Here is a 21,350-nt window from a genome sequence, read left to right on the forward strand (position 1 = left end):
GCAATGATGTCACAAGCTCCACCCCATCCAATCACGCTTTGTATTCATTGCTAAAATGTGTTCTGTGAATGAAGACAGTGTCAAATGACCCCCTTTACCCCCCTCTTCCCTGTCCCGTAGTCACTATGCTGCAAAGAACCTGGAAAGTCGCAGTGGTCACTGTAGTAGTGCCGACTACTACAGCGATTCTCACCTTCCACAGCAGTCCCCTCAGGTATGAGATATACATACTTACAGGGTGCCAAGCTGGGCCAATATAACAATACACATCATACTTGCCTTCAGCTTTAAGGGCCGGTTCCCACTGCTGCGATGTCCGACATCGCATGCGATTCGCATTGCAGTGCAAACCACATGCGACTTCTGTGCAATGCGATTTCAGCCATACAGATCGCCGTTTTGGGCAATTCTGAATACTTTATATTTTTTTAAAACCGGTGCCATTGGCAGCCGAGTAAACAGGAAGTGACGTCGCTTCTGTGTTTACATTCAGGAGGCTGGAAGGAAGCCATCTCCGGCTTCGTTCCAGTCTGTCACTAGGCGCCGGAAGTACCGGATCGCAGATGGGGTCTCCCGGTGGGACGGGAGGCCCACTCAGAGCGGCGGCGGGAGGGTGGGGTGTCCCCTCCCGCTCCTCCGGGATAACAGTCGAGCGGCTTTTCGCTGCATCGGTTGTTATAACTGGAAAGCTGATCGCCCGCTCTAAAATACGGTACCGCATACCGAATCGCATGGGATCCGATTCCTGTCTGAATTTGCAGTTCGCACTGCGATATGTGAACTGATTTGGGGGTGTCCTTAACTTTTAAATTGACGCTCCCAGCAGTTCGCATAGGGCAGTGTGAACCGAGCCTAAAGAGTAACTCCACTTTCATGGGGGAGAAAAAAAATAGCAAATAAAAAAAATAATATAATGTATACAACGGTCACACAAGTCATACTGTGATCGAATGTTATTACCTTTCCTATTCAATCAGCAGCTCTGTAATTTTCTGCAAAATGCAATATGGTAACCTGGAGGTGTTCTGTATGCAGATGGTATACAGATCCCCCCCCCTCCCCAGATATGTAATTTTCTGCTTGTGTAATTGGCTCACTGATTTTCCCAGAAGTCTGCACTAAGACACAAGTCAGATTTTGGGCATCCCCTGCAACAAAAATGTCATTTTTGGTGAGATACTCATAGCGTTACTCAGACCTAAAGGGATGCAGACCTTGCCACCTTCCTCAGAGACCTGCAAGTGCAGCAACAGATTGATAGTTCACATGCACTCTGCACATGCGCATGGGAACCGACGGTCACGGCACGGGCCCTTTAGAAACGGCACAATCGTGACCTTTCTTCAGTACGCATGCACCAAAGAAGTAGGCGCAAGTGTATATGGTAAATCTCTCCTAAACTGTGCAGGTTAAGGAGATATTTTCAGTATCTACAGGTAAGCCTTATTATAGGCTTACCTGTAGGGAAAAGTGGTGTGTAAGGGTTCACAACCACTTTAAAAAAAAAAAAAAAAGAAAAAAAAGAAGACTTTTTTTCTTCTTTTTTATTGCATTTAAGTGTAAATATGAGATCTGAGGTCTTTTTGACCACAGATCTTACATTAAAGAGGTCCTGTCATGCTTTTTTTTATATTGCAAGGGATGTTTACATTCCTTGTAATAGGAATAAAAGTTACCAAAAACATTAAAAAAAAAAAAAAGAAAAATGTAAAGTGCCCCGTCCCGCCGTGCTCACACGCAGAAGCGAACGCATACGTAAGTTGCGCCCGCATATGTAAACCGTGTTCAAACCACACATGTGAGGTATCGCCGCGATCGATAGAGCGAGAGCAATAATTCTAGCAAAAGACCCCCTCTGTAACTCAAAACTGGTAACCTGTAGAAATTTTTAAACTTTCCCTATGGAGATTTTTTAAGTGTCAAAGTTTGTCATCATTACATGAGCGGTCGCAATTTTGAAGCACGACATGTTGGGTATCAATTTACTTGGCGTAACATTATCTTTCACAATATAAAAAGAAATTGGGCTAACTTTTTTTTTTTTATTATTATTTAAAAAAAAATAAGAAAACAGTAGTGTATTTTTTCACAAAAAAATTGCGTTTGTAAGACTGCTGCGCAAATACGATGTGACATAAATGATTGCAACGACCGCCATTTTAATCTCTAGGGCAGTGATGGTGAACCTTGGCACCCCAGATGTTTTGGAACTACATTTCCCATGATGCTCATGCACACTGCTGTGTAGTTGAGCATCATGGGAAATGTAGTTCCAAAACAGCTGTGGTGCCAAGGTTCACCATCGCTGATCTAGGATGTCTGAAAAAAAAAAAAAAAAAAAAAAAAAAAGATTATATATATATATATATATATATATATATATATATATATATATATATATATATATATATATATATATATATATATATATATATATATATATTAATAAAATAAAAATAATAAATCTTTTTTTTTGCTAGAAAATTACTTAGAACCCCCAAACACACACACAAATTATATATATAATGTTTGGGGGTTCTAAGTAATTTTCTAGCAAAAAAAAAAAGCCCCAGATTTTACCTTGTAAACAGGTGTAAAAAATAGGCCCGGTCCTTAAGTGATTAACTGCATTTTCAGTCTCCATCTGATTCATGGTTCCTGACACTAACATATGCAAGATAATAAGTGTCAGCTTCACTTTTCTGTTTTCTACATATTTACAGGAGAGGCAACAGAGGTGTCACTCCCTGATGTCATCACCTGGTTCATCCCTCTGTTACTACAGAAAGGGACTTGTGCCAGCTGATAATATCTGGTGCTTTCTATGCCAAGTAAAAAAGGATTGCTTCAGGTAGAATAGTGATATTATGGTGTCATTGTCCCAGAGTTCAGTGGCTGTCAGAATAGTGAAAGCCAAGTAAAAACAAGTCTGCTTCACAATAGGAGAACGCTCTATAGCTCTGTCCGTGTACAATATGTAACTCAATATCGCTACTATTTAGTTCTAGATGAAGAAAGAATAAAATTGGCACCATATCCCAATATTGAATAGAGAAAATATAAAGACTTTTGGGGGCTTTAAATAAAGAATTTGTGGGACTTTAAAAGGTGTGAATACATACAAATTATGTTTAAAAAATTTTTGAATATTTATTAAAATTCATTAGATAAAATGGATGGGCTTCAACAAACACATGCTTCCACTCGACATGTTTCGCCAAATTTGTTACACAGCTTCTTCAATCGATCTAAAAAGCAGTAGACCATTCATAAGAAATTTGTACCGATTTTACATAATCAAACTTTTTTTTCATAAAACAAATGCATGTATCTTTTTTTTTATGAAAAAAAAAAGTTTGATTATGAAAAATCATTACAAATTTCTTATGAATGGTCTACTGCTTTTTAGATTGATGCATATACTCCTGAAGAAGCGGCGTAACAAATTCAGTGAAACATGTCGCGCGGAAGCATCAATATGTAACTCAAACTCTATGTGGATCGATGCACATAACACGACATTTGGCGTTGGCTGCACAATGACAGACAGCAAGAAGAAATGTGACAATCACCACATAGACTGCTGCACTGCACCACTTTCATCCCCAACTCAAATAACTCTCCATCGCAGTACTGAATAGTTCAAAATATTTTTTTAAATTGTAGAAAGTTTTGTTGATAAAGCTGATGCTTGCTTACTATTTTCTTAGGCCTTGTTCACACGGGCCCTGAGACTGAGGCCTTTACTTCTGTGCCTGGCGCAGAGTTTGACAGGCTGCAGGGGCAGGTGTGCAGGCCAAATGCAGACAGTATGCACACACGCCCCTGTCAAACTCGGCTGTGCAGGGGAGCCTGTACAGACACTGCATCTGCAGTCACTAACACAGGTTGCATGCAAGCAGCTCTGGGCAGTGGCAGGCTGATAAAACAGAGGCCTAATACCCAATGTACAGGCCTCGGTGTCCATGTGAACGGGGCCCAATTCTCAGATAGGCCACACTGCCTTAAAGTGGTTGTATCCCTCTATAGTGTGTACTTGTCTCAGTCCAGAGCACTAAGTGTAATTTCTATCTTGTGCCGCCTTCCTCTGCTATAAGCATGAGTCGCTTCCGAAAAGTTTTCCTGACACCAAGAGAAAAAACAGGTGATGGGGAGGGAAATCCAGCACACAGCCTGTGGTTGACGGCCTTAGCTCTGTTCCTATGTGCAATTATGGGGTGTCCCTTCCCTCCCACCCTCCCCTCCAATCAGGTCTCCTCTGCAAAGTCTAATTCCAGTTCCCAGCCCCATTTCTGACAGCTCAGACAAGCTTTAACAATTCTGGACTTTAAAGGGAGGTAGAGAAGAGAAGATGCAGATAAACAGGTACAACATACAGAGATGAAGGAAATCCTCCTATATATCACGCGAGGCCAGTCACTTCACCGAGTATAGTAAATTTAAACTTACTGCAACTGTTTCTTTTAACTTTATCTCCCCCCCCCTACACAAAGGCTAAAAGATGTTAAATGTTTTACCGTTGTAGCCATTTGTTGAGCCTAGGCTGAGCCCTGCGGTCTCCTGGGATTGCTACGTCACAGCGATCCCAGAAGGCAGCGTGCTACTAAGTTGCAACTGTGTGCCAATTGCACAAATGCCGCTGGACAGTATAGTGGTAATCTTCTAGAAGCTGGCAGCGTTTGTGCGCATGTGCAAAAATCCCACCGTGTTTGTTCTTGGGTTTAGATACACTTTAAAGCGGTTCTAAAGCCTAAACATTTTTTACCGCAAGACCTCTTTCATACTGGGGCCGCGGCTCGTTTTTAGCGCTGTTTAAGCTGCACTTTTCTGCTGCTAGCGGGGCACTTTTAACCCCAAAACGGTTAAAAGCGCCCGTGTTGCATTGCTTCCGAAGCGATTTGGAAGCGCTGCCCATTCATTTCAATGGGCAGGGCGTTTTTGAAGCGCTAAATACAGCGCTACCAAACTGCCCCAAAGATGCTGCTTGCAGGACTTTTCCGAACATCCCGCAAGCACACCGCCCCAGCATGAAAAGTCACACTGAAATGAATGGGTGGTGGTTTTCAGGCGCTTTCCAGGCGCTATTTCTAGCGCCAAAACGCCTGAAAACCTCCTCCAAGTTCACACCTTGCAGTGTCTTGCTTTGTGTACTGATGACACCCGGTATCTCACTGACCTTAAATGATAAGACATAGACCCCTTCAGTCTCATTGATGTACTTTTGGATCGCCTCTTCATTCTCAGTCACCATAATGATGGGTATTTTAGCTTGGCAGTGCTGATAATACCAGACTGTGGAATTGTAAATGCATCTGCAGACAAATCAAAAGGAATCAGACAAGTTTAGAGAGGTCCCGTGCAGCAGGCGAGTCTGTGTTGTAATAGGACATTGTCCTAATTTGTGGCCCCTTCAGCTCACACTACCTACCTGCCCCTTCAGCCCCTTTGCCAGCACTCCATTTCTCACCACCAAGCCTGAAATCTTCCCACCGCTGTGCCTTCATAACTACTCCTTCCCAAGCACTCTCACTAACGCAGCAGACCCCCATCCTCCTGCACCTTACAAGACCACCAACCTCCAACTCTCACCACTGCACCCGACCCCCATCATCTGACCCCCCCTCCTCTCAACACCTCTCTCCTACTTGCCCTTACTTCACTTGCCGCCCCCAACAAGGACCCCCGACTCTGCACCCGCCCACAACAAGGACCCCACGACTCTGCACCCGCCCCCAACAAGGACCCCACGACTCTGCACCCGCCCCCAACAAGGACCCCCGACTCTGCACCCGCCCCCAACAAGGACCCCCGACTCTGCACCCGCCCCCAACAAGGACCCCCGACTCTGCACCCGCCCACAACAAGGACCCCACGACTCTGCACCCGCCCCCAACAAGGACCCCACGACTCTGCACCCGCCCCCAACAAGGACCCCACGACTCTGCACCCGCCCCCAACAAGGACCCCCGACTCTGCACCCGCCCCCAACAAGGACCCCCGACTCTGCACCTGCCCCCAACAAGGACCCCCGACTCTGCACCCGCCCCCAACAAGGACCCCCGACTCTGCACCCGCCCCCAACAAGGACCCCCGACTCTGCACCCGCCCCCAACAAGGACCCCCGACTCTGCACCCGCCCCCAACAAGGACCCCCGACTCTGCACCCGCCCCCAACAAGGACCCCCGACTCTGCACCCGCCCCCGGGAACATACTGGTGGTTTGTGGGGAATTCTAGTAGGGAAAAATCTGGAAACCCACTTTAATCCCTCAACTGCAGCGAACAGAGGATTTAGCTTTTTCAACAAGGAAAACACATTTGTGTAATGCACAGAAGGATCATACCTGGACTGCCAGTCTTCCACAGCTTCACCCATCTCTCTGGGGAGATAAGCATCGAGCTGAAACTCATTTGGGAAAAAGATACAATCATGGCGGGCATCGCGAAGTAAGGTCCGAAGCTTCTTGTACTGCCTGGAAAAATAGGAGGAAAGGAATAACAATAAAAATGCATTCCAATATGGAGGAAAGCACGTTCTATAAACTTTGGGTTATTGTCAAGAAGAACAAAACGTTTCAGCTGAACCTGCCTTAAGAAAAAAAAAAAAAAGGGACCACAAGGTTAATTTTTGTTTAATTTTCAAGACCATGACCTGCTATATGGACGAACGTTCTACATGGTACAGAGAACTTAATTAAAAAAAAAATCAAATTAAATTAACTTTAATTAACTTTAGAAACTAACTTCTGGTTCAAAGCTGAACTCCAGGAATATAAACATTAATTTAAATATATTCCTCAAAAGACACAACCGATAAAAAAAAAAAAAAAAAAAAAAACAACTTTGTGTGCACCCCAAGGTCTTTGCAAACCCAGATATTATTTTGTAAAAAGTAGCATTGACATCGCTGTGTTGTACATAGCCTATTGCAGAGAGCCGAGCTGAGGGAGGGGCCCAACAGGTCCCACCTACTACAGACTGCCTGCAGAAAAACTACAGGAGGGGGCAGAGACAAGACCAGTCACCCTGCAAAAGGAGAGAGCCGAGCTGAGGGAGGGGCCCAACAGGCTCCACCTACTACAGACTGCCTGCAGAAAAACTACAGGAGGGGGCGGAGATAAGACCAATCACCCTGCACAAGGAGAAAGCAGAGGGAGGGACCCAACAGGCCCCGCCTACTATAGGCTGCCTGCAGAAAACTACAGGAGGGGGCGGAGACAAGACCAATCACCCTGCACAAGGAGAAAGCAGAGCTGAGGGAGGGACCCAACAGGCTCCACCTACTACAGGCTGCCTGCAGAAAACTACAGGAGGGGGCGGAGATAAGACCAGTCATCCTGCACAGGGAGAGAGAGAGCAGCAGTAAGCGGTCATTATTACAGGAAGTCACACACTGGATTACTGCACAGATCTGGAAGAAATACACAAAGCTCACCGAGATTCAAATAGAATACACATGACCACCAAAAGAAAGCTCTATTCCTGGGAAAAGAAAAAAAGGATGTCAATTTTATTTGGGTACAGCGTCGCACGACTGCGCAATTGTCAGTTAAAGTAACGCAGTACCATACCGCAAAAAATTGCCTGGTCACGAAGGGGGTAAATCTTCTTCCGGAGGTCAAGTGGTTAACGAGTAACTCCACTTTTGTTAAGAGGAAAAAAGATTCCCAATCCCCCGCCCCCCTGGGTAATCTCTGTACATTGCAGGGATATTAATAAACTTTGTTGCAGATTCCTCCCTTCTGTTATTCTGAAGAAATCCCTGTGTGTTTGTCTGTGCCCATGTGGTAAGTGAGTGTAATGGGAGTGGTTGCTTTATTATCAACCAGCTGCTGCACCTGCAAAGCTCTAATGAGGAAAGTGGCAGGGTCTGCATCCCTCTAGATGTAACCAAAATCACCCGAATAATCCTGATGAAAACGTTCCACCCCCTGGAATGTTTGGCCTTGGTACAGACATACAAGTATGACAGTTCCAAATCGCAGGACAAATCGCGCCCCACTGCTGGCAACGGAACCGCTCGCGTCGCCGCGGTTATTAAAAAGGTTTCTGTGCTACTTTTTACAGATTTCATTGTAACTTATATAGACTTCTGTTAAATGAATTCGCAAGCCGCAATGAAAATCAGAAGGGCAAACATCGCACTTATGTGCTGCTTTGAAATTGCGCTGAAGTAGCTTTATTTTGAAGCCGCACCGGTGTGAACAAGAGGTCAAAAATAGCGCAGTGCTAAAAAGCAAAAAAAAAAAAAAAAAACAAAAAAAAAAAACGGCCTGGTCATGAAGGGCGTAAAATCTTACAGCGCTCAAGTGTACGCTTAGCCAAAACTTTCTTTTTTTTTTGGAGAATGGGGAAGGAAACCGTGTCAGGTTTTTACTCTCTCTAGGGCTCCACGAGAAAGCTTTACCCTCACTTATTGTCGACAGTTGTTTTAACAGACAGGAAGTAAGAGAAAAGCTGGGTTACAGACAGAAGTGATAAGCTAACATCTGATACCTCAGTTGACGTCTTTGTAGACGAAACGCGTCGGATTTGACGAGTCCTTTCCATGCCATTGCGCCTTTTTGAATTTTATGCTTTTGTGATCACAGAGGAGATTTTTTTTTACTTGAAGCAATACATCTTGGAATCCATGGTAAGCCTTTTTATTCCAAATAAACTTGTAACCGTATGGTTTTTCACTATGTGGAGGCTTTCTGTTATTTTTTATGGATGCTGTTAACCATAAACCTACCAAACGGTTCTGTGGTGAAAGGAGGTTTTTTTACCATCTGGGACATTGTCATCCTGATCCATATTCTCACATGCTGGGTCTAAGTTTCCTGAGGAGGAATTGCACCACTCGCTATCCAGAGCTTTTGGTTGATTGATGCTACAGTACCTTCTGGTAAGTGTATTTAATCTTCTCCCCTGGGTGGTGGATAGACACACGGCGGTGGCTCCTTTAGTCCTACACTCCTGGATTCCTTCCCATCAATATATACTAATGGATTAATGTTTTAATCACCAATGGGACTATACTACCAATGTTGATTTACAATTTGCACAGTACATTTCAGAGACACCATCAGTCTGATGAGTTTTTCGTATATGCTAATCACAATTTATTTTGTATATCACAGTATGTTGATATGTGAATACTCAACATTTGATTCTTAGCACTGCACTGTTTTCACTTTATTCATTCACACAATTTTGTTAAAGAGGAACTGCAGTCTGCTCACATAATTTGCAATAAAAACATCTTTGCCATTCTGAAGCTTCCCTCCAACCACTTTGCATATTATTTTATATATACTGTGATTCTGTACTTGCCAAATATGCTGCATAAATCTCCCTCCACTGAGTCTGGCTGCAGCCATCTTAACTGTGGGCAGCTGAAGCCACTGCCTGTTCACTTCCTGGATTTACACAGACGCACACTTCCAGCTCTGCAGCTCTCATTGGCCCTCTTATGACAAGAGAGAGAGCTGTGTATGATGTCATAAGCCTAGGCTAATGACCAGACAAGAAACAGGAAGTGGGCTGTAAGGGATTTACTGGAAGAAAAAAAATGTTTTACTATCCAAAGTTAAAAACAACAAGGGCAGAAGATTTAATAGATGGAAAGATAAAAAAATGACTGAAGTTCCACTTTAACCGCTTGCCGACTGCCCGCCGTTTGACGGCGGCAGAATGGCTCCCCTGCGCAAATCGCCGTAGCTGCCATGCATGCCCGTGATGTCTGCCGGGCATCCGCGATCGCTCCTGACAGAGCCAGAATGGGGATTTGTGTGTGTAAACACACTAATCCCCGTTCTGTCAGGGGTGAGGAGACAGACCTGTTGTTCCTAATGCTTAGTAACAATGATCGGTCTCCTCCCCCAGTTAGAACACTGAGAGGGAACACATTTAACCCCTTGATCGCCCCCTAGTGTTAACTTCTTCCCTGCCAGTGACATTTACACAGAAATCAGTGCATTTTAATAGCACTGATTGCTGTATAAATGTCAATGGTCCCAAAAAAAAAAAAAAAAAAAGTGTCAAAAGTGTCTGATCCATTCCGCCGCAATGTCGCAGTCCCGATAAAAATCGCCGCCATTATTAGTAAAAAATAAATAGTAAAAATTATATAAATATATCCCCAATTTTGTAGACGCTATAACTTTTGCACAAACCAATCAATATGCGCTTATTTTTTTTTTTTTTTTTTTTACCAAAAATATGTAGAGGAATACATATTGGCCTAAACTGATGAAGACTTTTTTTTTTTACATTTTGGGATATCTATTATAGCAAAAAATATTGTGTTTTTTTTTTCAAAATTGTCGCTCTTTTGTTTATAGTGCAAAAAATAAAAACCGCAGAGGTGATCAAATACCACCAAAAGAAAGCTCTATTTATGGTGGTGGTGGTGGTGGTGGGGGGGGGGGGGGGACGTCAATTTTGTTTTGGTACAACATCGCACGACCACGCAATTGTCAGTAAGGCTCGATTCACACCTATGCATGTTGCTTTTGAGCGTTTCTGCAGTGTTTTTTGTGATGCTTGCCACGTTTTTGAGCAGAGTTTTTGCAGCGTTTTGCGTTTTTTTTTTTTTACAGTTTGTTTTAGACTGTATACAGTCTAAAAAAAAAAAAAAAAAAAAAAAAAAAAAAAAACGCCAAAAACGCTGCAAAAATGCTGCACTTGCGTTTTTGATGCTGGTCCATTGAATTCTATTACATGCAAAACGCTGCATTTTGCATGAAAAAAAAAAGTCCCTGACCGTTTCCAAAATCGCAGAGGTACAAAAAGGCATTGATGTGAACATGTTCCATAGGAACCCATGTTAAAAAATTCCCATGCATTTCTGCAAAATGCATCAAAAAACGCGCTAGTGTGAATGGAGCCTTAAAGGCGATGCAGTGCCGCATCGCAAAAATTGGCCTGGTCAGGAAGGGGGGGGTAAATTCTTCCGGGGCTGAAGTGGTTAAGATTGTAGTGCTGGCTGCTATTGTTTATTTATGTGTCTAGCGCAGTTATTTTTATATTAATTCCTTGAACATCTATTCTACGCCTTTCCTCTGTGTGGGTCACTGCTGGAGATTTTCCCTCATCTTGTGACACTGTTGTCACCAGGATAGTAAGGAGGGGAAATAGCAGTAAAAAATATGGACAGCAGTTTTAATCCCTCTGGACACAAAACTATCAAAAGAAAAAAAAAGTTTAGGCTGGATTTGTACTTCATCCGACACTTCTCTGGGTAGAAATCCCAAGAAGTACAACCGATATGGAAGCCGGCCATGTTCCCCATTGTGAAATAGGGCAATCGGTGTGAAAAGCACTTGATTGAAACTCTCAATCAATTTAAAAAAAAAAAAAAAAAAATGTGTGCTAAATATAAAAAAAAAAAAAAAAAAAAAAAAAAAAAAAAAAAATAGTATGGTAGAGAAAGCAGGGCTCAATAATGGTTGGGTAGTGAAGGCTCACGTCTCTGACACTGGACGCCGTCCATCAAACCGTATGAAATAGGAGCGCTGAGAGGTGCGCTGATCGCCATATCTGAATGGAAATCGTTACACAAATCAAATTTGTTGCCGAGATAAAGTGCAGATTTATCATTCCTATAGCCACTTTGGATAAAACCCTGTCAGAGGACTACATAATGGATGTTAATTGTGTTTGTCTGACTCTGGCCCTTCAGGGGGAAGAAAAAAAAAAAAAACTTTTCAGTGGGTGCCGGCTTACAGGGGCTCATTGCACTTACCTGTCAAATTAACCCATTCTGCATTAAAGCCAAGCACAGACGGCAGATTTTTAACCACTTGACCTCCGGAAGATTTAACACCCACCCACCCCCCCCCCCCCCCCGACCTGAATATGACCAGGCCATTTTTTTGTGATACAGCACCGAGTTATTTATTTATTTTTTTATTACATAAACGTTTCATTGTAAATATTTGAATAGTACATAGGTACAAATGACTCTGAGCCCAATATAGTCACATAGGTAGGCAACAACAGGGCACCGAGTTATTTTAACTGATAATTGCGCGGTCGTGCGATGCTGTAACCAAACAAAATTGACGTCCTTTTTTCCCCACAAATAGAGATTTCTTTTGGTGCTATTTGATCGCCTCTGCGGTTCTTATTTTTTGCGCTATAAACAAAAAAAAAAAAAAGAGCGACAATTTTGAAAAAAAAAAAAAAAAAACGCAATATTTTTTACTTTTTGCTATAATAAATATCCCCCAAAAATATGTAAAAAAAATTATTTTTTTACTCAGTTTAGGCCGATATGTATTCTTCTACATATTTTTGATAAAAAAAAACAAAAAAATTAAAGTTACGTACCGGTAACGTCTTTTCCTGTAGTCTTTCAGGACAGCCACAATAGAGAGATAGTCTCCTCCCCTTCCTCTGGAAACACTGCGCCAGCCCATAAAATCTCTCCTCCCCTGCCAGACCTCAGTTCTTTCAAGAGTACCTCCGGCCAGCTGGGGAGACACAAGAACACATTAATAACATACCAATCAATATCATTACCATATTGCGTTCTGGTCTTTAATAAGACCCCCCCAAGCTTAGGGTGGGTAACTAGGGCTGTCCTGAAAGACTACAGGAAAAGACGTTACCGGTACGTAACTTTAATTTTCCCTTTCCGTCATTTCAGGACAGCCACAATAGAGAGGATAATCGAGCACTTACCAATTAGGGTGGGACTACAGCTTGCAGAACTTTTCGCCCAAAAGCCTGCTCACCTGCCGCCACCAGGTCCACTCTGTAATGTCTAACGAAAGTGGAGTAGCTGGACCATGTTGCTGCCTTGCATATTTGCTCTGGCGTTGCTCCAGCCTTCTCTGCCTGGGAAGTTGCCACTGCTCTGATGGAGTGTGCCTTTATGCCTCTAGGGACCTCCTTCCCTGCTAAAGAATATGCCTGCCCAATAGCTAATCTAAGCCACCTGGCAATCGTGCGTCGAGACGCTCTGAGACCCTTTCTGGCCCCAGAAAATAAAATAAATAGAGAATCAGACTTCCTTATTGTCTTAGTCATCTCTAGGTATTGTAGGATACACCTCCTTACATCTAAAAAATGAAATCTTAGTTCCCTTTCACCTGAAGGATTGGGACAAAACGAGGGTAGGACTATTTCCTGGCTTCTATGAAAGCTTGACGCCACCTTAGGCAAAAAAGCTGGATCAGTCTTAAGGACTATCCTGTCTGGCAAAATAACCCAAAAAGGAGGTCTAATTGATAACGCCTCAATTTCGCTGACCCTCCTGGCAGTTGTTACTGCAACTAAAAATACTGTTTTTAGGGTAAGTTCCTTTAACAGGCACTTGTCCAATGGCTCGAAGGGACTTCCCGTAAGGCTCTGTAAAACCAGAGATAGGTCCCACCCGGGAAAGGGAGGACCCCTGGTAGGTCTCTGTCTTGACAGTGCCTTAAAGAATCTGACCACCCATGGATTGGTAGCCAGAGACTTCTCCAGATAAGCACTGAGTGCTGAAACCTGACTTTTAAGGGTAGCTACAGATAAACCCTTGTCCGCTCCACACTGCAGAAATTCCAACGCAGCTACGGGACTCTGCACCGAGAAGGAGTTTTCTATGCACCATTTGTTGAAAAGGAGCCAGACCTTTTTGTAAATCTTACGGGTCTCCTTTTTCCTACTGTTGAGGAGGGTAAAGATCAAGCTCTCTGAAAACCCCTTGGATCTTAATATACCCTCCTCAGTAGCCAGGCCGCTAATTTCCACTGCTGCACCTGTGGACAGAGGACTGGACCCTGCGACAGAAGATCCTTTCGAGGTGGAAGGAAAAGGGGAGGTTCCGCTGCTAACTGACTGAGGATTGAAAACCATGCCCTTTTCGGCCAATGTGGAGCTACCAGAATAAGAGAGGTGCTCTCTAATTGAAACTTCCTCAGAACCGCCGGTAATAGTACCGGAGGAGGGAAGGCATAACATGTCCTGAAATGCCAACTCTGAGATAATGCGTCCACTCCCAGTGCTCCTTCCCCTGCGTTTAGGGAGAAAAAACAGGGGGTTTTCGCGTTGTCTTTTGAAGCGAAAAGATCCACTTCCGGGGGTCCCCATTTCTCGGATATGAGATTGAAAACCTCCTGGTTGAGGGCCCAATCTCCTTCCTTTAGACTCCTCCGGCTGAGAAAATCTGCGATTATATTCCTCTCCCCTCTCAGAAAAACCGCTGAGAGTGAGAGAGTGTTGGACTCGGCCCAGCTTAGAATGTCTTCTGCTAGGGCCAGCAGACTTCCGCTCCTGGTGCCTCCCTGCTTGTTTATATAGGCCACGGTGGATGAGTTGTCCGACCGTACCTGTACATGGTGGCCCTGGAGTTCCTTTTTGAAGAATCTGAGGGCTAGGCCTACTGCCCTCAGCTCTTTCCAATTGGAAGACCTCTGCAGCTCGTCGCCCTTCCATGTGCCCTGCGCTAGAAGGGATCCCAGATGTGCCCCCCCAGCCCTTGCCACTTGCATCCGTGGTTAGGATCTGTGGGACTGGGATGAGCCACAGACGTCCCTGTGACAAGTTCACTTCCTTCCTCCACCACCAAAGAGATCTCTTTATTTGATGGGGAACCTCAGACATGACTGCAGGTGGTTGCCTGTGTAGAGTCTCACACTGTGTACATGTGAAGCGACTCACTCCAGCCTGAGCCCGGCCCCCTATCAGCCCCGCGACCCGGAACCGGAAGTCGCGGGTCAAAGGGAAAGCGTCCGCCCCCCCGCCGGAAATGACGTCACCCGTCGTCCGGCCCGCTGGTTCCAAACTTTTGCGGCCTGTATGGATACAGGGGAGAGCGGACTGTCTCCATGCTGCGGCCCTGTGGACGCGATAGGGGTCCCCCACGACCTGATGCCGCGCTCGGCAAGGAAGGGGTGGCTTCAGCTGCGGTATGTACCGCCACTCTTCATCCTGGAAGCCCCTGCTTCCCTAGGGATGATTTTTTAGAAAGAGGCCACAGTCTCCCTGACTGCACCCGGCCTGGTTCCTCTGCACAGTGTCTCCCCACCGGAGGAAACACTAATAACTGAGGTCTGGCAGGGGAGGAGAGATTTTATGGGCTGGCGCAGTGTTTCCAGAGGAAGGGGAGGAGACTATCTCTCTATTGTGGCTGTCCTGAAATGACGGAAAGGGAAAACAATAAGCATACATATATTGATTGGTTTGCGCAAAACTTATAGCGTCTACAAAATAGGGGATAGTTTTATGGCAATTTTATTTTTTTATTAGTAATGGCGGCAATCTGCGATTTTTATCGTAACTGCGACATTATGGCGGACACATCGGACACTATTTTGGGACCATTGTCATTTATACAGCGATCAGTGCTATAAAAATGCACTGATTACTGTGTAAATGACACTGGCAGGGAAGGGGTTAAACACTAGGGGGCGATCAAGGGGTTAAGTGTGTCCTAGGGAGTGATTCTGTGGGGGGGGATGGGCTTCAACTCACATGACATCGATCACTGCTCCCGATGACAGGGAGTAGTGAGAACGGGGAAATGCCTTGTTTATATAGACACTTCCCTGTTCTGCGGCTCCGTGACACGATCGCCGGAAGACCAGCAGACAGCGGGCACGATCATGCTGTAGGCGGCCTGTTAGCCCCACCAATTAAAAGGGGATGTACAGGTACGCCCATTTGCCCACCGCTGCCATTGTGCCGACATATATCGGCGTGCAGAGGTCCGCAAGTGGTTAAAATATATCCAATATAGAAAAAAAATGTAAAAAAATCTAATTGCTTCATCATTGTAGACCAATATGTATTCTGCTACATGTTTTTGGTAAAAAAACAAACAAACTAAACCAGCGTTTCTCAACTCCAGTCCTCAAGGCGCCCCAACAGGTCATGTTTTCAGGCTTGCCATTATTTTGCACAAGTGATTTGATCAGTTTCACCTTAGGGCTCATCAATGATGATCCGCCCCGTGAACACCCGCTTGCTCAGCGGGGATAGCTCCGCCGATCCCCGCTGAGCAGGAAGATGACAGGTCCATCGCTGCACGCTGTGCAGTGGCGGACCTGTCAGAGCGCCGCTCTCCCCTATGGGGGATCGGATGACGACGGACCGTAGTGTCCGTCGTCACCCGATCCGATAACGGATGGAAAAGTAGGTTTTTCCTCCGTTACACTTTTCGGATCGAAGCGGGTCGGATGTCAGCGGACATGTCACCGCTGACATCCGACGCTCCATAGGGATGAATGTATGTCCGTTTTTCATCCGAAAACGGAAGGATGAAAAACGGACATACAGATCGTCCGTGTGAAAGAGGCCTCAGTGCTTTAGTAATTACCACAGCCGTTTCATCTGAGGGAAATCCTGAAAACATGACCTGTTGCGATGCCTTGAGGACTGGAGTTGAGAAACACTGAGCTATGGTATATATACTGGAATTTTTTTTTTTTTTTTCAGCGACTTATAGCGAGACTGCGATATTGCAGAGGGGAAACCGGTGACACTAATACAGTGATAAAAATATGCACTGTCACTGTACTAATGACACTGGCTGGGAAGGGGTTAAACATCTAGGACCGCTCTAGGGTTAAATGTGTGCCTAGCCAGTGTTTTTGTGTACTATGTGTGCTGCTTTTACTAAGGGACATAATGGTTTTTCTTTCCCTGCTATGCAGGGAAAGAAGATCCATTACTTCCCCGCTAACAGGACAGAGCTCTGCCTTGTTTACATAGGAAGCGCACTGTCCTGTGTGAATTTCCGATGATCGGCGGGTGCCAGCTGCCATCCAATGGCCGGCACCTGCTGATCGACATCTGCTGTGTTTAATCACAGCACACGTTTTTAGCCGGTGGCACGTGTGCCCCCTACCCGGACATGCCAGATCACGTACCTTGTACATAATCTGGCACAGGAGAGCTGCCTTGCCACCATATATGCAAGTTATATGGTTGGCCAGCGATTAAAACCCAACTCTATGTAGCTAAAAATGAGCAAGAGTCAATAGCTCATGTTGTCCAGGGGAGAGGAGAAACCATTTTACTTGCCTGATCTTCCTCCCCCCCCAGCAGGCGGCGCTCCCCTAAGATCCGCCGGTGGACTGGCCCTCGGCATCCTCCCCTCCAAAGTAGGGCTATGGACCCTGCTCTGGTGTCGACGACATCAAGACCCTAGACCAGTGATGGCGAACCTTGGCACCCCAGATGTTTTATAACTACATTTCCCATGATGCTCAGCTACTCTGCAGTGTAGTTGAGCATCATGGGAAATGTAGTTCCAAAACATCTGGGGTGCCAAGGTTCTCCATCACTGCCCTAGACTACAAGAGCACGGAGGACGGGTCTAGCTATAGGGAGGTGTGGGAAAGCAGATCTCCTTTTATTGTTCCCCTAGACATAAATGAGCAATTAACCCTTGCAGTGTTTAACTGGCAAAGGCCAGCGGCATGCTGCTGCAGTAATTGTACCCCATGCCAGTGTAGCGCCCTCCGAAAGCGATCCATGTACGTGAATAGTTTCGCTCTGTTGCTTGCTATTGCAGGATTCATGGAGGGGAAGCATGCAGTGGAGACATCAGGAGTCTTTTAGACCCTCAATATCTTCCCTTCTTTCCAAAGCAGCTAATTAAGTGCAGACTGTACTTGAATAGCTGCATCCTCGGCTATAATAGCTGAGGAATGACCGCTCTGCACCCAAAAGTGACATAATAAATGTTACTTTCAGGTTCATTAATGGCAAAGGGGGTGGTCTCTGGCGCCCCCCCCTCGCCTCTGGCCACATGCGGTACTGCATACAATAGCAGTGACACTGGAGCTGATTATATGAGTTTTCATTGATTCCTAAGGGGAAACTCGCTTTGATATAAGAGTGCTTTGGATTACAAGCATTCTTCTGGAACAGATTATGCTCGTAATCCAAGGTACTATTGTATGCGCAGTTAGCCATTATAAAACAACCCCCCACCCCCACCCCACACACACACACACACACACTTTGCATTTGTGCAAAAAATATTCTGTAATAAAGACCGCTTACTGCTGTGCCCTCTCCTTGTGCAGGGTGACCGGTTTTGTCTCCACCCCCTCCGGTAGGTTTCTGCTGGCAGACTGTAGTGGGCGGGGCCTCTGGGCCCCTCCCACAGCTCCGTTCCCTGCACAGGCTACATAGAAGCACAGCAGTGATGTCACCATTAAATTTTCTATTTAAATGTATTTGTTATTATTGGTTTGAACATTACATTTTATAAAGGCAATATCTATGTTTGCCAAGGTATTTAGTAGATGGAAAAAATGGATTGATCGCATCTTTGTGGCTATTCTGAATCTTTAGAGAATTGTTCTTACCTTAAAAAAAAAAAAAAAAATCGATCTTAAACCACTTTCGTTAATCAACATGAAAGGCAATTGATTGTTAAAACGATATTTTATTCCTTCCTGGGATTTGGAACACACTAAATAATGAACATCCCCTGAAGGACAGAGCGTGTGTTTTACATGTTAAACTGGCTATTCCTCATCTCCATAAGTCTTATTATTTCCCAGCCTGTCCTAATGTATGTCAAGTCATTAATGATGACCTCCCATTACCAGCATGCTTCTACTTCCTGAAAAAAATGAATGGAGATATCACCATTCTTTTTTATTTTTCCTTTTAACTTCTATTTGATTTTAAGTATTGATTTCCTTCATTCTAATTGATTGGAAAGATAACGAGCCACAAGGATGTGCTTCATCTGCATCTCTGTCACAACCCCAACCCCCTAGTGAAGTAGGTGATGAAAACACACAGCGATTCCATGACTGCGTGAACAGATCACACCGGCCTCTAGAACCCCCCCCCCCCCCCCATTTACCTGTAATTTGTTGTCTCCATTCAACTGTGTCCCTAAAGTGTTTGTTGCCTCAGTATTTGATATTCCTGATATGTGCCTGCTGTATACCATGTACTAGTATGAGGAAAGTCTCCTGTTCTCTTTGTATTGCTTCCTTTGTGTGAAATCCCTGGTGTTCCTGCCAGTCCCTCTGCTCACCAATTAAAAACTGACCACACTAAGCAGGAGTGCCCAGCATGGTCAGTTCTCAAGCTGTGATGGTACCTTCGTGTGCTCTCCTCCAATCAGACTTGTCCTGACACGTCCCTGTTGTACAGCCATTCTCTGGGAAGCTCAGTGTGCTGCTGCTTCCCCCCCGCCCAGCTCTTATGCAGCTGAGAACAGAGTGAATGTGATCACTTCTAAAAGGAAAAAAATATATATTTATAAAGTTTTTTTATATCTATACACAAATTGGGAGCAACGGCTGTGTCTGTGCAGCCGCTGCTTTCCAATAGACATGAATGGGACTGCCTGCATGCAGATGCATTGAACACCTGTGCAGGCAAATGCCCCCCCCCCCCCCTTTGCATGGATGTACACTTAAAGTGGAATGCTACAGTGGAAGGCTATACCTAACTAATATTAAAAAAATGCTTCCTCCCCCTTCTAACACCGATGCCGACTAACCCAGGGCTTGACAAATTTTCTTAGAATCTAGGAGCCAGCTAAAAAAAAAAAAAAAAGTTAGGAGCCATTTTTTTTTAAATCACTTGCCCAGCGCGCCAGGCAGTAAGAATTTCCACGCCTGGTGCCAAGCCAAAAAAAAAGAAAGAAAAAAAAAGTAATTTTTCTCCTTTACTGATGTGCGCTGATGAGGTTGCGCTAATGAGCAATGATAAGGTGGGACTAATAGGCAGCGCTGATGAGGCTGCACCAATGGCCATTGATAAGGTGGTACTAATAGGCGGCACCGATGATGAGGCACTGATGGGCAGCACTGGTGGGCACTAGGGTTGCACCGATACCACTTTTTTAAGACCGAATACAAGTATTGATCCTTTTTACCGATAATTTTTTTCATGTCATGTGACAGTGGCACTAATATGCAGCACTGATGAGGCATGGACTGTGTCAGTAGCTTTTTACTTTTACTTTATTTTTACAATTTTATATTTTACAATTTATACTTTGTTATTTTTTTTTACAATGCTTTCTTCTTCAGAGACTCCTCTTCATTCATAAACTGAAGCACTGTAAACAGTTATCATTGATTCTGTTCATTCAGAAAAAGAAGGAGCCGGAAATAACAGATTTACCGCCTCTTTCCTCCGCTCTCCATCCTGACAGATCTGGGGCAGAGGGGGACACCAGAGGGGGACAGTCACGGACGATTGGTGCAGCAGTGGGGGACAGTTACAAGCACCGATCTCCCTGTATAGATTTTAATAAAGCAGCTGAAAGCCGCGGGAAAGAGAGGAGGAGAAGCGGCTGTCAGCTGCTTTATTAAAATCTATACAGGGAGATCGTTGCTTGTAACCGCCCCCACCACCGCACCTATCGTCCCTGACTGCCCAGGTATCGGATTAGGCATCAGAGCATTTGCACGAGTAAAAGTACTCATGCAAATGCTCGGCATGCAACCCTAGTGGGCACTGATGAGGCTGCACTGATGTGGCACTGATAGGCGGCATTAGGCACTGACAAGCACTGATGAGGTGGCACTGATAGGCGGCACTCCCCTTCCACTCAGCGGCGGTAAGGAAAGGGAGACCGATCAAGCCTGCAACTTCAACCCCCGCTGTCAAAATGGGAAGATGATGTCGGAGGTGGGCCAGGCAGGGAGAGCAAGCTGTGCTCATCACAGCACCGCCCAACAGAGGAGGGCGCCGGTTCGCACAAAGGAGTGTGTATCTCGCTCCAGCAGGCCACAAGGCTGCAGCCTTAATTATCGTCCAGCCGGACCTTAGGTCACACACCCGCGAGGGGGGGGGGTACATGGGAGGAATCCAGACCGCTGCTGCTGTGTTGCCCAGGCGTCAGGACGCAATTTTCAGTCGCCATTGCGACCTGGCACCTGGGTTTTGTTGAGCCCTGGACTAACCTGTGTAAGAAAGGTGCATATACTTACCTATTTTCAGGCCAGTCTGGTCACGTGATCTCCCCTGTGTCAGCCAGCAGCTGCTGCAGGGGAGAGGAGAGACCGTTTGAAACCGGCTGGTAATGCCTGGGAGAGGTGATGTCTCCCATAGGCCCCTGTGGCCCATCCGTTGTTGGTGCTCCCTCTCCCCCCCCCCCTGCAGCCGCCACTGGCTGACACAGGGGAGCCGGATCACGTGACCGGATTGGTGTGGCCTGAAAATAGGTACGTTTTTACATCTTTCCTACACAGGTTAGTCAGTATAAAAGATATTAGGGGGGAGGGAGCATAAGATTAGTTAGGTATAGCCTGGAATTCCACTTTAAGTACGCCTGTGTGAATGAGACCTAAACAAGTAAATCATACGGGTAAAGTAAGCCGATGAGCGACAATAAAAAAATAACTGCACTCAGATTGTGGACTTCATTAATGAACAACAAGTGTCTGTTCACAT

General features: G+C 45.2%; 1 protein-coding gene across 1 annotated transcript in view; it reads right to left on the minus strand.

The window, feature by feature from the left end:
* DIS3L (DIS3 like exosome 3'-5' exoribonuclease) overlaps positions 1-21,350 on the minus strand; it is a gene marked incomplete at its 5' end in the record, with an annotated part of 76,224 nt that overhangs the window by 43,359 nt on the left and 11,515 nt on the right. The window contains 2 exon segments of the mRNA XM_073618305.1: positions 5,177-5,312; positions 6,344-6,472. Coding sequence (XP_073474406.1) covers positions 5,177-5,312; positions 6,344-6,472 — 265 coding nt within the window.

The sequence above is a fragment of the Aquarana catesbeiana genome, linkage group LG03 (assembly GCF_042186555.1).
Source record: "Aquarana catesbeiana isolate 2022-GZ linkage group LG03, ASM4218655v1, whole genome shotgun sequence".
In the NCBI taxonomy this organism is placed as follows: Eukaryota; Metazoa; Chordata; class Amphibia; order Anura; family Ranidae; genus Aquarana; species Aquarana catesbeiana.